This window comes from Lagopus leucura, unplaced genomic scaffold, assembly GCF_019238085.1.
Source record: "Lagopus leucura isolate 7727_CA_CO unplaced genomic scaffold, USGS_WTPT01 Super-Scaffold_100035, whole genome shotgun sequence".
In the NCBI taxonomy this organism is placed as follows: Eukaryota; Metazoa; Chordata; class Aves; order Galliformes; family Phasianidae; genus Lagopus; species Lagopus leucura.
The window spans coordinates 1,438,526-1,456,792 of record NW_024962284.1 but is presented as its reverse complement, the minus strand read 5'-3'; the positions used below and the strand labels follow the sequence as shown (position 1 = coordinate 1,456,792).

Below are 18,267 nucleotides of genomic sequence, written 5' to 3'. Positions count from 1 at the left end.
CTTTGGCTTTTTTGCTTTTGTTTTAGCAGCATCTGTATTTTCCATGTTTTTATACTGCATGCCATAGAATAATACCATGAGTAAAGTCAGTGGAAAACAAGGTATTTTGTTTTACAGTCAGCTGTCTTACAGGATGTTTTCACATCTGCAGAGCACACTGTCTGAAAAAGCATGCATTTTCTGACACGCCTGTAATTTCTGTTCACGGCTTTATACAAAAGACTATTTTAATCTGAGTCAAAAGCTATGACAGAAGGAAGCATCCCCTCTAATATCAAGATGAAATAGCATTTTCAGTGCGAGCTATGAAAATTTTTGAAGATCAACACTTATCAAAGGCCTAAATTGTATTTATCTTAATTTTTTTTTTCTTTCTGAATGATGCCACACTTAACTTTTGGCACTGCACAAAAGCACGTGCACAAGTATTTCTAACTCTTCCCATCTTATAGCACAGAGTATTTCCCCAGCACTCTATCATTTAATCCTCTGAGCCATCAATGCTCCACATTCTCTTTAAGGAAAGGTTCCTGCCAGGCAGGCTCTTCACTTCCTGAGCTTTCTCCCACCACCAACTCGACCCCTTGCTACATTTCCACCTGCAGAACAGTGCAGGCAATCCTCCACAAAGGCTTGTTACTTCCAGTCCCCCCAAATGGAAAGTGAACAACTGTAAAGAAGTCTTTGCATTAAAATTGGAGATGAATATTTATAGGAATAAAAAAGCTTAGAACTACAGTTTGCTAACCTCTTCACCCCAAACAGTATCCACATTCTAATGGTATCAGTGAAAAAGTACTCCTATTAAGAGGATCATACTTCACAAAGGAGAAGTTGTGAGAAAATGGCTGCAAGTCACCCAGAATAAAGTTAAATTTAAATCTGCAATATAATTATCCTAAAATGGATTTAAAAAAAAAAAAAAAAAAAAAAAGGAAAATAACCTCCACAAAATACATGCATCTATTCATATAACTTGCTGTAGCGTTGCTTTGAATCTAATTACAAGATATATTCCGTGGAAGAAAAGCAGGATTATAGAGAGCACTTCAGTGCAGCAAGAGGAGCAATGATGCTGTGAGACAAACCGAGCACAGGCCTTCCTGCAGTGCATGCCTAGAGCTGTAGAATTCACAATCCAGTGCCAAGCACACCTGGCACAGCCTGAATTTCACTCCTCGCTCATTAAATGACTGCATGACTTAGTGACTAAGACTCGCTAGCCATCTCTTCTGCATAGCAGTGTTTAGAAAGGTGCTATGTCAGTGTGAAACTCATCTAATGTACTGAAACCTTTTACCAATGGACAAGAATGGGAAAGATATATATATAGCTTTTCACATACTAGCTTCCACATATTTAAACCAATGAAACAAAAAGGTAAGAAAAGTAGAAGAAACCTGATACATGTCCATATTAGTTGGGATTAGTGCTAGCCAGACAATGGCAGGGAAATTATTGGAAGCAAGGCACCAAATACCAACACTAGCTTCCTAGACTTTCTGTATCAAAAGGAAGACAATGATCAAATGCTTTTCTTATTCAAATGAAGACACACTTTGCATAACAAATAATAGCCCTGCTTTACACACCATCCATCTCTAACCCTTGCAAAAACACGTTGTGTCTTTGCTGTCTAGTTCTCAGATGAATTTTTCCCCATAAAGAGGACGAAGATACCCCAGTTCCTCCACTTCCTGCTCCCACTCGTGTCTTGTGGGGCAAGCGTGAGAAAAGGCAGCGATGCAATTACAGCTGGAAAGTAATTTGGATAAAAGCTGTTATTTCAGTGCTTTAATACTCCCATCTAAAGGGGCTCAAACTCGATTGTTAACGATCAGTGTTCTATGTGTCACTTCTGTGACACAGCTGATAGATGCCCGTGAACAAAGAACACTGCTTCAGAGAAGAGGTGTATGTCTTTCCAAAGGATGTACAAGTGCTGCAATCAGCACTAAATTAGCATTACAGAACTTAAGCAACTCTTCCCCATAGAAGACAATGGAACTTTTCGTTTTAACCACGCCTTAGAAAACCTGAACGCACAGACAGGGCCTGCAGCATAACGGTGATAAATTCCCTGGAGGAAGCCTCCTGCCACAAGCTCCCATACATACAAATTGAATGTCAGCTAGAGCCCTCCATCTCATCTCCATTTTACAGCAGCAGAAGCAGTGTTCCTACGCATTACACTGACAGGCGCACCAGTGCTGCAGGAAAAGAGCCGTGAATTAAGACGTTAAAAATGAATAGTAATTTGAATAGATAAATATTAACAACTTAATTTAGAAGGAAGAAAAAGGATTTATTTTGATACTAATTTGGCCCCTTATGCCAGCTGATAGAACTGTGAAGATTACAGGTGAAGCAAATTAGCGTAACAAAGGAATCGACTGGAACCACAAATTGAATTGCAGTGGGATACCTCACGCCACCATAACCCAAGGAAGTCATCTTGTGGGGGCACACCTCACTGAGTTCACATGCAGTTAGCAAATTAATAGGATAAAAACGTTTCAAATATTTAACAAGAGGTAAGATAAGGTCAACCACCATAATTTTTCAGCTGAAAGTCTGTACATAAACAATTCAGATTCTTTTAATTCTCCTGTAATGAGAGGAATGCCATCTTTTTCAGTCAGAAAGATCTTTACAACTGGTACATGTTTGGCATCCTATGAAGTGTTCACACTGTCTCAATTAAGACATGTGTCACTTGCACTGTCACCAGCAATTACAGCAGCACTGGCAAAATAGCTGCACTTTCAAAGAGCTTGCAAAGGCAGGCATGCAAAATAGGAAGTTCACTGGAGTTAACCCGTAGAGAAACCTGAATGACAACACAGCCTAGTATTTGATTCCTACTATCAGCGAGAACCACGTCAAGGTGCAGAGTTTTGGAATTAGCGCAATACAGCTCAGCAGCTTTCTGCTGGAGAAGTGACAGTGAGGGAATACAAAGAGAAAATAAGTGTCAGGAGACATCTCCTTTGTTTTTCATTAAAAAATTCATTAAAAAACGTTCGATAAATAACTGTGGTACAATAAAGAAGAAGAACATTTTAAAAATGAGTTTAATGAAGAGAAACGATGGCTTCGATTGAGGCTGTGGCATCTGGCAAGGAAAAGCCATACGAGGCATTCTGTGTTTCCCTGAAACGTCACTAGCCCAAGCAGCTATAGGAAACCAGCACGTTTAGATTGGGTAAACCAACAGTTCATTCTGCAATCCAGTTTTTTTCTTTCTAGCCCATATTGCTAAAATACACTCCTACTTTCCATTCTCTTTCTGAACAATCCACAAGGAAGACTGATATTTTGTGTTTATTCCCTTTGAAATACTTGACATGATTACAGCCCAAGATTTTGTTTTGTAAGGTTTTCAAAAACCCTTTCAAAAAGGAACAGTTACTATTCTGTGCTGCTTGCTGAAGTGCCATTTATTGCTTGAAAAGGCACAATGTAAGTTGCATAACAATAATATAGCCATCAAAAGAAGACCATTAACTACAGAAGGATTACCACCTCATTTTAAGATGGGCTTTTCTCATTTTCCATCTAGGCTGAAAGGGATCACCACATCTCTGATCAAGGCTGGTTTGATAACCATCGGGCCAGGCATTGGAATATAAAAATATTTAAAGATGATAAGCAACAGTAAAGGGAAAAAAAAAAAATGAAAACAGAATCTCTCTGAACAATACGTACAATGGGAGAAGCTTTGTAACTCAAATTTCAACCAGCTGCACATAGAAAGATGAAAAAGCAAAGGAATGAGACGTTATTTCCATTTGACAATAGTAAAAGACACAGGATGGCAATGCCATGGAATCAGTAAAATAGAACACAAATAGCTTTATATTCTAAAAATGAGCTAATGAGTTACAGGTACAACTCCATACTAACAAAAAAAACCTGAGATAACACTGAGCTCCAGAAAGGAAAAACTCAAACGAAAATGAATTGAGATGAAGTACATCAGAATATTTAACAATATTTTCTGTCAAGTGAAACAAAAACACATCTGCATTGACACACAAATTTCAAGGAACTACAGGACAAAGCCTGGGCATCAGCATTACACAATGTCTGAAATTCACATTAGTAAGGCTGAACTTTCCTGCCCCAGACTGAAGTTATACGCGGGGCAAGAGTTATAATTTGAACAGTTACAGACAGAATTAAAAAAAGATCACAGAGAGAGAGATATACAGGAGCAAAAAAAAAAAAAAAAATCTCTGCAACAGGATTTAGTGTATAATCTGCACTTTATTGTAAAACTGAGACAACTAATCCACAAAAATACTAAAATGTTTTGAAGCACCTTGAAGGATTCATATGGATGTACCCTAGGACTATAATTATTACTGTTGCAGCTGTTGTGAAGTACTCTCGAGCAGTTATTTCCCTCTGACTTTTTTGCTTCTAACTGATCGGTTTAAGTCACATCAAGTTCATCTCATCTAATTATATCACATATTTCATAATAACCTGCCTGTGCTTCCAGAAACAGTTTTAATTTAATCACGTTAAGTGATCATATTGTTAATATCAGAGCTTACAATGCAAAGACATTATAGTAAGGTATTATGGCAAATCGAAATTATACCAACAAATAGCATTTGAAGAACTTAAACAGAAAGTACCAATTATCCTCCTCTTTGTGAGTTATAAAAATGATGAAAATGATTATTTTTCTGAGATCCTTACAATACCTGTGTACCTTCCTTGGAAGGTCACACTTGTTTTCTTTAAATAAATGGAAAGATTTAAAAGATTATGAGTTTTCAGTACTTGAATGAATAGCCGCTACAGTAAAGGTGTATACACTGAATAAGAGAAGGCAGAAAAAAAATATATTTTTCCCAGTGCCAAAATACTTTTACAAAGCTCTCCTGCTTAGTGAAATAAACAAAGTTAAAAAATCAGAGTGGACAGACAGAAAGTCATTTTACAGAACAAGCCTAACTGATAGAAGACCTCAGATGATACTGAGTCCAATAACACTCAGAACAGCAGCTCTTCACACTCACTAATAACAAGAGTATTTTTATCAGCTAGGATTTAATTATGAAACTATTGATTGTTATGGTTCAAGGAACAAAATGATCATTACATGGATGGAAGGATTCCTTCTGCACTTGTATGGAGGCCAAACATTTTCTCTGAGGCAACCAAGTTTGCTGTCAAAGAATTAATACTAGATGAACAGCAGTTCAAGGTGCCAGTTTCTAATAAAAAGAAAATATATTTTATATTAACAAAAAAAAATAATCATGGATATTAGACTGCTACCTGAAGAATTTGGGGGTAGGACAGAATCCAGGATTAGCTTACACATCCACTAGCTTTCCAGTCCATATGACTTAATAGATTTTCATTACTGGCTCCTTATGTTAGGCTGACAGAAGACCAAGTTTACACTTAGGTTGGCTGCTACCTTCATCTAACGTCAGCCTCACACAGCAGTACAGGACTTCAGGAGAAAAACCTCAAAGTGTATTCCACACTCTAGTTCCTAGTGGTTCTTAGATAAAACCGAAAGCGCCGTGGTGTGGTTTCCCATGAATCACCTATGAAAGTACACACATCACTGAGGACAGAAGAATAGCATGGACTTAAAGACTAGACTTGCGTGTTCTTCATCAGGAGGCATTAAAAGTAGGTTTCTGATGCCTTTGCACTAGAAAGGCTAATGTGTTCAGCTGCTCTACATAAAGATTTAACACACTCCATGAACAAAAATGATGGCCTTACATTTTAGGCAAACCAAATAAATTGGACAGAATTGATTTCGTTTCTCATAGTAGTGGAGAAGGCCTTTAGTCTCATTCTCTAGCAATGAACATCTTAAAAAGCTTACAGAAGAATTTTTAGAAGTTAGCCAGCCTGTACAGGGTGCACTCTGCTCTCTCATTTCAAACTACTCTGTGCCGTAACAAGTGAACAACCTCCAAGAGTTGACAAAGGGGCACAGTTTGGGGTTATTCTTCCTGTAGTATCATGTCTTATCCTAACAACACGTGTTTCTAAAAGTTAACATTACAATGAAATCTGTAATCAGAGAGGGAAAAATGTTCTGACTAACATTGCTTTTATGGCAAATCTCATTTATTAAAAAAAATCTAATACTAGGAGTTCATAATAATTGTGATGATGAATAAAAATACAGTAAAATATGCCACCTTTTAAAAACATATCTCGTAAGCTATGAAATGCTCAAATAAGTGACTGAAGCTATATATTCCCCAGTGAAGATTGATTTAAAGAACTTAATAAATAAAAGATTCAGAGATGATCTGAGAAGTCAGAAGACCTTTTCTGCACAGAATTATGGAGCCTACAGAGCTATCAGATGAGAAACACAAGCACTAGTCACTCAAAAAATTATTAGTAAAATTCCCTGTGCCAGCGCTTGCTTTATTTGAGCATTCCAAAAAAAGATGCCTTTGATTTGTCAGAATACCCCAAACTTTTCCTCATGCAATTTCTTACAGCAGAAACCTATTACAAGGTTTTTTGCTTGATTAAACAGTCACATGTGTTTTTTTTATTTTTTTTTATTTTTCTTTGTTGTGGATTGGTTTGGTTTTTTTTTGGCTTTTTGATAATCTGAGATATGAACAGACTAAAATATTAAGTTTTAGTTCTAGATGTGTGCAGAGTTAATGCCCTTAATTACTACTTAAAACTTGCTTTCTGTTCCCATACAATACATAGAAAGGAGAGATGGAAGAGTTCAAAGCAAGGCAAAGTCTACATACAGTCTGAGATTTGCTGACAATTCACTACCCAGACTAATGTTCAAAAAGGGAAGGAATTAAATTTGCAGCAGATGCTTAGCACTGCAAGCTCCCATTCAGCCTAAAAAGTATTGTTTTTCACTGGAGAGCAAATACAGGGCTACAGGAGCACCCAGTAGCAACCAGCAAAATCTTACCTTACCAACTTCACAAAACCTTACCTAAAAATTAATTAGTTCTTAAGTCTAATTAACCTTAAGTTGCTATGAGGCACTACTACGTATTGCCTTGATTTACTCAGTACATAAGTCTTAACAGTTCATGAGTTGAACCACACTAGTAAAACAAGAATAACAGCTTTTCATTTTGGTAATGATTTATTCTTATACCATCTGTTGCTCAAAAACTTTTCTAATTAGGATCATCTGCAGAACAGGATTCAACGTTGATCTGTTAACGTTCTTCAAGAGCTGTCTGAACTCACCAAGCACGGTAAGCACTTAACCTTCACATAACATTAGTTTCTCAAGTTCACTGTACTTTGCTAATCTGTTTTAACCTCAGCATCTCAAATTAACCATGTTAAGCACACTACACTTTTCATTAGAACAGACGTTTGGGCCATAAAGGCAATTAACCCACTGAAATAATGTGAGAAAAACAAATATCTCTAAGGGCTTCTGAAAAAAAAAAAAAAAACAAAAAACAAAAAACCAACAGGTGAGAGCTTCGTATTTCAAAAGTAGTAAGAACTCATTTTTTCAGGGAATTAATTGGCCTCTTTTCTCCAGCACAAAAATAAAATCCGCACAGAGTAATAACTGCCCTTGGTTCCCAATCCAATTTATGGATCCTGTCAGGCAGTCTAATGGCACAGATGATTTTTAATAAATCAACAATCTCAAAGCCACAAATCAAAAGCAGCTGCAATTTTAAGTGAGACTTTTTCCTCAGATTCCAGTTTGACAGTAGCATACATTGACATAAGCGCATATAGTGCGATTTCTACCATCTCTAAACCCAGCCTCTGGACTTTGCAGGTTTATAGGTAACTTTCAGCAGCCTCAGTGCTGATTGCTACCTGACTATTTAGCCATACAGCTTCTCCATCTGAAACCACGTATAAGGAAAACCAAAGCAAATCCCTGCTGATTTTTACAGTGATTTTTTTGCTAGTCGAAAATGCTTATCTGACTATTTATTGATAAAACATGCAGAAAAGCTGGCTCCCTGGAAAAGGGCCTACAAGTTTTAATATCAGAATATTAAAGGACTGTTAAATTCTCCAAACTCACTACTGCTCATTTCCAAAGTTTCTTTGAAAAAAAAGTTACGTTTCAAATTCTATTGCCCTGAATTAAATCTTTCCAGATGACTTCTTATACCATTTCTTCAGTATCTGTGTAATAAGGAAACCTCTTTTTGTCTTTACAGTTGCCAGTAACAATCCGCTTTGCATACTCCCGTCACCCAAAATTGGTGACAGGTTTTAGCAATGCCAGATGGGACAGGGCTGTTCAGGGCCCTTCAAAAATGTTCCTTTCAGTTTCTTCTGAAAGCATCAACCTTGAAAAACAGCATGTATACTTAGACATCTCACACTGCCTGGTGCCCTAAGCAATGACTCTCTAAGATGTGCAATTTCTGGTACTGTCACACATCAATCAGCCAGGAATTTTACTTTTTTTTTTTTTTTAATTTTCATTTGTTACTTTTCGTTTTAATAATCTCAGTCAGTGGTTCAATTCTAACAGCAGCAGAACAACAACAAAAAAAAAAACAAACACAGGAGCCCACATCATCCACACAGATTTTAACAGTCTAGGGAAGGTGGAGAAGTGTCGCTTAGAGTGGGGATTCTGCATCTTCACTGATGAGTAAAATAAGCCTCATTTCCTAAGTGTCAAGTGAGCAAAAGATAATTATAACTGCCTTTAGCTTGCCAGACAGAGAACAGCTACCCTTGTTCCTAAACAGGAAGAATTAACTCCTGTGCCTAGAACCAAAGCTGAAGTTGGTTGGGCCATGCCACTAAAGAAAGGCCTTTGGCCCATTGACTCCAGGCTGCACTGCCATTTTCCCCAAGAGTTGAACTCTGATCCACACTCAGATCATAAATACAGTTTTCTCTGAGATTTTGCCACGGTCCCAAAACCTCCACGTTCCCTGCTCTGTTGATGAAGATTGGATGTGCTGCAGCCATGCTCAGAGCAGGGCTCACACAGGAGTGCCAGCCAGCACCTCCCTGCTTAGATCACAGAACAGCTGCAAGATATTTCCTTTGCAGATCTCTGTATCTGCAATCTCACTGCCACCCTGAAAAGAGTCTTGAAGATGCAGTGAGGGCAATTAGTAAAAAGATAGACACAGAAAAGGGCATACTGCAAGAATGGATGGAATCTACCTTTTTGCTTTTCTCTGTTGGAAAATGCATCTGGACACTGCAAAGCCATGCAAGAGAACCATTTGCTTTTTCTATTCAATCACTTAAAACTGATGATTTTGCATAATGCAGTATAGGATTTGTGTAATTCTTTAAAACATGTAAGAAATGAACACGAAGAGAGCATTTATTTATCTCTCAATGGAGCAGACACTCCTAGCACATGCAATAAAGACAATGACATTTTACACTGTGCTGCAATGTGATTACATTTGGAATGTCTCTGCTTTATTGCAAAGAGACATTTATGGCCCAAGTAAAATATGGGATGCAGTTCAGGACTGGATAGATAGCAAGTAACCTACCCGAAAGGAAGGTTCTGAAAATCAGAGGATTCCTCTGCTCCGAAGCCAAAAACCAGCAAAAAGGACAAATGTTCATTGGTAGTTAGCATTACAAAAGTTTATTTACATTACACTTTGTGAAAGAGGACCTTCCATTATGAGAATCACAAAGCAGATTAAACCAAATCTCTATGATCCTGGAAACATTTTGTGATTTGAAAACTTTTCAGAAATTAACAGAAAAAGTATATTTTACTCTTGCAGTTTATCAAGCTCTCTTTGTGGTCACCTTTACGTTTTGCTTGAGAACTCTGTTTTCTGGACCTTTGTTATCTTCTGCAAAAACAGCCTTCCCCAGCTATATTTTCCCAACTCCTCTAAACTGTATTTTCTAAAAATGAACCTCATTTATTAACTCTGAAAAGAAAAAAAAACTTAGCACATGAAAGTGGCAATGGATTAATCCAAAAATTAGCAAGCCTGAATCATTCATTTGTTTTTCCTCACGTCCCACTTCTGACAGTGAGACATAAAAGTTATTTCTGAGAGTCACCAGTCCCCCAGTATGAGCAATTATTACAGGCAATCATGTAACTAAATAGGAATATTTTCATGTTATGAGGCAAGAAACCTAAAGCAGAAAGTATAACAATATTAACTACAAGGTGAGGGATCAAAGCACCTCTCTTGCTCCCCCCTTCCCTGTGCTACTCCCAAAGGACCAAGAAAGTCTGCTTGCCAGTGGCAGTTCCTCTGAACCCCTTAAAATTATTTCACAAGCATTTCAGTAAGGCAACACTGACAGGTTTTTGCTTATTCAGTGATGTTTACCAACTCAGAAATTAGGCTAGTATAGCTGGGCTATCAGGCACGCTGGCATTCACCTCCAGATATTATGCATAGTACAACCTTCCTGTTGATGGACAGAACATAAAGATGCTCCAAAACTAGAACAAAACAACCCATAAGGCCTGATCACATTACACACTTCAGAGGAAAGAGATACTCTCTCTCATCATCCACACATACACACAGCCCAGCCACTTCAAACAAATACCAGATTGCCATCATTAAATCCAGATATGGAAAAAACTTTAAGACCTAAGGTAGCTCAGAAGGCAATTCTTTGATCACTTATACACACTAACTGGTATTTAAAAATCAATAGCTGTTAATAAAATATTAACTTTCTCCAATCAATATGCACACATCTATGAAATATTCAGCACAGGTACAAAAATGAGATCATAGTGAAGGAAGAAACAAATATATTATTTCCTTGAGAATAAAATACACACAGATTGAAAAGAAACACCAAGACTTGCAAAAAGCTTTTGCATATTTCTCACTGTAAGAAAAAGCATATCAGACATAAGCACCATGAACTTCATGAAAAAAATTCTTTGGAGCTTAATAAGCTTTATATAATTCCTTTGTTTCAGAGCCTTATTCTGCAAATCTTACATTCAAGCAGCAAATACGAGTTCCAACAGCGGATCAGCTGAGTGCTACACATTTCACAGCTATGCCAGCTGCTCCTTGGCAGACTGGTCTCATCTACCATGGCACAGTGCCTTTCACAAGGAAATCCTCAACTCACACATCTGTCCAATCCAAAGTAATAGACTGCAAGTCCCTGGCCTTTCCAAAGGTCTAGCAGCGGCCTCCCTGATCCTATTTGTCAGTTCTTAAATCAAAGCAGTAAGAATTTGGTATGCCTGTAAATCCACCCCTCAGGGCTCCTCTTCCCCGGTATGTAATTTCTTCGTAAGAGATGCGTATGCACATGATAAAGATACATACACATACAGATTTTGGTCACACCAGACTGTGGATGCCACACGTCACAAGATATACATAAGCATAATAGAGGAGCATTTGAGCCTTTTTTCCCTAACCATGCTGGTCATTATTGCAAGCAGACCAGTTACAGAACCTGCACATGCAGCAAAAGCAAACACTATACAGAATCTATCTGGCCGTTTGTCATCCATCTGAAATTCCTTCTTTCTCTACCTGAACAACCTGCTTAGGCAGATTGGATGTAAAAAATGTTATAGCAGGGAAAATAGGTAATTCCTACCAGGTTGTGTCAGCCACTTAATTTACTATGCTCACTGCACCCTTTACCTGGGGATTATGCTTCAGAGCTCCTTTCTCGACACATATTAACTACCTTGCAGCAGGATGTGAAAAAGCTTCCGAGATACCACAAATCTGGGAGACACAGGCCCAGATCATTGAGGGGAAAACATCAAGTTACAACAAAAAAAAAACACCTTGGGACACTTCTGGTACAGCCACTAACCTAAAAATAGACTTTAAAGGCAGGAAGAATAAAGCACATTCACGAAAAGAGATTTTAAATCTCAAACAGACCTGCAAATAGAAGGGTCAAAATGTCCCGTGTTCACTGAGAACGTGACAAAAGGTGATGGGCTTAAATTGCGGAGATTTAGGTTAGTCATTAAGCAAGCCTTCCCAATTGACTGAGTCAGGACTGAGAAAATTAAAAATAAAAATAAAAAATGGGATGATACGTGATAGCATAGCACAAATGGCTGCACCTAACAAGTCACGTAAAAATGCTAATTGTGTCTCAGCCAAGAAATATAACTATCAGCACAATTTGCAGTCAGTTGTTTAATTAATTTTACTATTAATAAAGTTACAGAAAATTGATATGTCAAAACGACCTGAAAGGATTACCAGCTGTCCTGGACAAATTAGAAACACGTCCATACCTCAAGCACAGAAAGCACAAAGATCTTTAATAAACTATTTACCAGAGAGGAATTTAAATCACTGTACGTATTACATTTCTTTTTCCACATTTTTTCCTCCAATTGAAAGCACTTAGGAGCAAGTAATACACAGTTCTCAAATACCATATCTTAAAAGAAAGAGTTTTTAAAATGTTGGAGTTAAATCCAGTAAATGCAGGTGAAGTCGGAAACAGCAGAATGTAACATGGCATTTAAAAAATAGAAGACAGAGGAATAATTCAACTCCAAAGTAACAAAAGCTGTTATAGAACTGTATGGAAAGAGGAAGGAGAAGATTTATGACATGAGGGTCATGTGGTTACTCAAGGCCTATGCTTGCTGTGCTTCAATGAATTGCTATTGTTTCCTGTGGAAATGTTAAACTTTTTTGCTGTAGTCCATGTTTTTCCTCACACAGAATATTTCAGACTCCATTTCCTTGACTCTCCAGTGCTGCCAACTGTCTCACCATGAGTTTGAGCAAGAAACTCCACTTCTCTGTACTTCAACTTCTCCTTTTTCAAAACAGCAATTAAATACTTATTAGTCTTCTAGGGATGTGCTAAAAAGCTAACTTGTTTACGTTAGTATAGCTTTTTTTGACAGTACAAAAAGATTAATCCATTTACTATTATTATAAAAAAATAATAGTATGTTATATATGTTATAACATCAGTGTTATAAATCATTATAAATGGCACTGGTGCTCTAGTTCTCTCTGTACAGAACTTCTCCAAAGACATAGTGAAAGCAATTGAAGGCTCAACTCCTTGGAGTTGATGAGTTCTGCGTCAAGTCCCATGCAGATATCAGTCATCTGACAAGGATTCACTCGCCTTTTGTTTTGCTAGATTGAGCGAGTACTCTTCTAGTTGTCTGCTGACTTGTCCTGCAGGGCAAAGAAATGTTCTCCGATGCAGACAATACTCAGTGGTGCATAGATTACCTGCTGCTGAACTCAGCCTACAGCCCTCTGAGGGATTCCAAACAAACGTTTCTCTGTTTCAAGGCACTTGAAACTATACAATGTTTTCCTTCACAGTTTGGGAACAGAGATGCTATTGACTGTAGTTGGAGTAAAAGACTACCTAACTCTAGCAGATAATTCCTGTCCGGCCTCATAGTGATCAACACATAACGACCTCAGGAAAGAAAGGACTGGAATCAGTCTCTCATGCCTGCTGAGTTAATGCAACCCAGCATCAACCATTCATACTGACTTAAGACCAATTTCCAAGTGCATTTGTAAGTGTCCAAGTTCTGCCCTGAAGATAAGCTGCAATAAGCAGAGAAGCACACAAATCAAGATCATAGAAGGATAATAGGGAATGCTTCAGAGCACTTTATATCTATGAATTAATGTCAAAATCAGGAGAGTTCAGATCTCACTGAGGTACTTATGCCCACTAATACTAACCATGCTAAACATCCGCTATCTAATCTATAAATGGTGACACATAATTATGACCTAAATTCAATTTTTCTATTTTCATGTTTCTTTAAAAATGATCTAGTGCAAGGTAGGATACTTCAGGATATCTAAAGAACGCACTTCCTTTGAACGAGTCTGAAAACTATTCCACTACAGACCTATCTTGTCTGCCTACTGACTCAGATTTCAGGTGTTCAGCTAGCAGACAAATCTGTTCTGGCCATCATGCAAACTGTGGTAACATTTTATTGACCTCTGAGAGCATGCAAGACTTTGCAGTGTGTGGAAAGTCCAAGTGCCACACATGCACACAAGAAAGTTTCTTGCTTGAATGCTAATTCAGTTCACTAAAAAGAAAGAGGTAGAAAGGAGGGTCAGTAGACTGGATTGCAGTAAGAGCACTTTCATTCAATGACTATATTATCAGCTTGCAGCCTAGCAGCTTCTATTCAGGCCTTTTTCAAACATGTGCAGCGGTTCTGGATGAGAGGCCAGCAACCTGCCCTGATTGCCACTTCACCACTCTGAAGCTCACTGCATTATTAGTATTATTATGGGGTCAAATACACCATCTTGAACCTGACAGGTACAATCCAGCAACAAAATTCTCAAAGCATCAATTTTAGTGATAGCAAACAATTTGAACCATTTTTGCCCGAACCATAATTGAGTTATCTTTCTTAGACAGAAGAGGGGAGCAGGAGAATGGGGCTGGTGCTGTTTTTTTTCTCCCTTTCGAAGGTACATTTCACAGAACTCTACATCTGCCCATTCTTTTTATCACAGTATATCTACGTACTATGGACAGCTTAGTGCTTATTAATATAACACCACATTTGCTAGATTGACTCAATGACAGTGGGGCAAAGAAACTATAGGCTGTAGTTTCAAACTACAGAAGAACAGACCTACACACACAGTTCCAAAACACAGCAGAGAATTGATCCAGCCCACCAAAAACAAGAATATCAGATTCTTAATACAGAATTTATAATACTTCAAAAAAACATTAAACAAAGCACATATTTGAAGCAAACTCCCCAACTGCTACATAAGAAGAAAGCAACCCAAAAAACTTATTTTTCAACAAGCAAGCAAGGTATAAGCCCGAGGTAGTCAATAAAATGCTTTAAATCACTAGTTTCTAGTAAATGAGAGCATCTGGAGCAACAAATCTTGCTGCCACTTTCAGAAAGACCAAGACCGTGATTTACCAGAGAACAGATAAACAACCTGTCAGTGTCACTGGGAGAGACTGAAAGAAGTTCCCTATTCAAGGGTGACTTTCTTAATAAAACTGTCTTTCACCGAACAACTTAATTAACATTCAGAGCTCAAAGCTCTAGGAACAGGAAAGCACAAAAACATTATTAATGTATCTTCCCTGGTGAATGTAGGTCAAAGCTATTGCTAGGCTGACTATCCTATCAGAAAATGCCATGGGATGAACCTCTGCTCACCAGGTCCTCTGCTTATGCGACACTAATATTAATTATTTACAAAAATATTCATTACCTCATCTTAAATCATATTTCAGATTTTGACACGATTCTGAATTCATTCTGAGTATTTTTTATTTATTTATTTATTTTAGTTACACCTTTGTCTCTGTAACAGCATTTTCTATGCACTCAGCGCAGCTTTCAACACAGCAGCTGTTTGCTGATATTAGATGGAAGTTCCTGCTCCACAGTTCTCACTATCAGGGCTAAGAAACGTTATTCAACAAACGGTTGGGGGAAAAAAACCAATAATTCATCGACGTCAAAAGTAAAAATTTGTGTGAGAAACATGAAGGTCTATGAGAAAATACACAAGAAGCTGAATGCCTAAAATTCAACAACAGACAAATTAAGCATCTCAATTCGAATTAAACATCGCTCTGTCCAAACTGACCTAGCACTTCAACAGTCCCTTGATTTCTTTTTGAAAAGATAAACCTCCCAACATCGAATTGAAATACTTCATTCAGCTCAAAATAAATGTTTTTCACGTATCGTTGCTATTCAACTTTTGACAAGCCAGCAGTCCACAGGGGCCAGCAAGCATGGGGCTGGCCACCAATACAAGCCTTTCTCAATAGCCCCTGCCTTAACAGAGGACACTGCACACGTTGATGAATTAGAGTCACCTCAATGAACTATCATCAACTATCATATCACTATACATCGTTCAATAACAAGATAATTTTTCGCTTAATTTGAATAAAGAGAAAAATAAAATAAAATGGAGTTATATTATAGCAATAATCTGTTTCGCTCGTGCCTGCTTATACACTGGTGCCAGCAAGAGGGGAATCTAGTTAAGTATTCTCCAGTTGTTTTATTTTTCTTCTATTGCGCACTTATTTTAAATAACATTTATTATTGTAACATACTATTATTTCTAGGTACAACAGGCAATGAACCAAGCTTCTCCCTAATTACGTTACATACTTGCTGTGCTTTTTATCTCTGATGTCAAAAAAGAGAAGTCACTTCAGCAAGAAAATAAAAGCTATCAGAAATATTTACCTCATTCATTCCATTATTTCTTTCTTACATCTGTTCTGGATTTTTGTTGTGTATGCACATTCATTTAATTCCTCACCAATTACTGTCAAGCAACTGGTCTTACTACTCTTCACAGGTTTGTTGTAAATCATAAGTATCCGGCTTTCTACATAATTTGCATGCTTAATGATACTGTCTTGATGGAAGGAAAGGAACATTAGGAAATCAGTAATGCATATACAGAAAGCAAGTGTCAACTATCAGAAACACCTTCCCCCCATTGTGAAAGTCACTACCTCACATGACACACACACACTAAGAGCAAAATTTAAAGTTCTGAAGCTCTCCTGGCATATAAAAGATCAAGAAAAACTCCAACAAGAAACATACAGCTATTTAGTATCAGCATTACTCAAGAGGTGAACAGGAACTTCCTGAAGTTTTTTACACTAGGTAAGCATAGCTACAAAACATGCTGTCATCACAGAAGTCTACAAGTCCTGTAACCTTCCCTAAAGAGGACTTGCAATACATATGCATTACAATGTAATTATTCCAGGCTGGAAATCATTCTCATATTGAATAGCCCTATGCCATCTTTTCACTTGAATGAATAGCTCACCCAGTGCAATTCTAAACCTGATATTGTGTCAAGTTCCCTTATTTCCATTTCAGTAAATCTGTTTGATATTTTCATTCTTTGCCAGGCAGGTGCACCACCAAAATAATCCCACAATCAGCCTTTTTTTTTGAGGATTGTGGTTGAAAGATGCTATCCAGTTAGGTACAGTCAGCCAAAGCATTTCAGTAGTTCCTCAATTTTTCTTAAAAATTGCCAGTGAAAGTTCCTGAAGACCTTGTAGCTGGAAATGAGATCCAAATAACTCCAACTCATTTTGCTAATATTAAAAAAAGGTATTATTGGATTTATCATTGTCACAGAAAGGACCACACTGCTCCATCTCTCTTCTAAAGAAGGTGCCACTGCCCTGAATGTATTATTTCTCAATATTAACCATATTCATGCCAACAATACAATATCAGCTGCGCCCTTACATACTTATTTCAACTTCAACCATAAAACTTTTCCTCCTGGATAATTTTTTGTTTCAATTCACACTGCCCAGTTCAAACTACAGCTAATGTAACATTACTTCTCACTACACACACTAATCCTTTTCATGTCCTTGCTAAAAAATTAAGCAAGTCCAATGGTTTGGACAAGTTATTCTCCCATGAAGAAACAGGAATGGAGCTATGGATTCAGGTAATGGGCACATCAATGCTGGGAACCTGACAGGATCTGATCTGCAGCTATCCACCTCAGACACAAGGGTAGGACACGAAGGGACCGCGTCCTGGATAGAAGAGCACTCAGTTGCACCTATTGCAGAGCTTCCTGAGTCACTTGCCAGTTAATCCCAAGGGGCAACACATGGAGGAAATGAACTTCGCACCACTTCTACCTTAGCTGTGAAGAGGGCCAACCAGAATACAGCTTTTGGTAAGGACCAGAGACTAAATAGAAAGTGATTACTACACACAGCATACAGAGAATAACACCACTGATACGTACGTAAGAGCTCACCTGTACACGAGAAATCATCCACTCGGACATATCCCATGACACAGTCACAACGATAGGATCCAGGCAAGTTAACACACACAGTGTTAGCATGGCAGTAATGCATCTTGGCAGCACACTCATCAATATCTGCAGTGAGAAAACAGGGAAAGCCACAGTCAAGCTCAGTTAAGTTAATAAGAGGAAATAAATTTCACTTACGACTCCAAAGGCAAACTGATTTAACTCCAGCAGTAAAGAAAAAAGCAAGTTTAGTTGAAAAATATTCCTTAAAATAAAGCTAAAATTCCTGCATCTAAGTGCTGAGTTCCTTCTACTGTTCTTCACCAAAATTTAATTACAATAATAAATATTATTATTCTAATTGGAAAAGCAACTTACTTTTTATTATTATTACTATTTACAATTTTAAAAACAAATTGATGCAAATTTAAAAGCACAACACAGAACCATAAATATGCAACATTGAAGATGTTAACTTTCTGCCTTACAGGTAAACTAAATCATTAAGGCATGGTAACTT

The 18,267-nt window shown here is 37.6% G+C and overlaps 1 protein-coding gene across 1 annotated transcript in view; it reads right to left on the bottom strand.

Moving 5' to 3' along the window:
• NELL1 (neural EGFL like 1) overlaps window positions 1-18,267 on the bottom strand; it is a 286,566-nt gene that overhangs the window by 122,273 nt on the left and 146,026 nt on the right. The window contains exon 13 of the mRNA XM_042882675.1: window positions 17,748-17,873. Coding sequence (XP_042738609.1) covers window positions 17,748-17,873 — 126 coding nt within the window. The remainder of the gene's footprint in view (window positions 1-17,747; window positions 17,874-18,267) is intronic.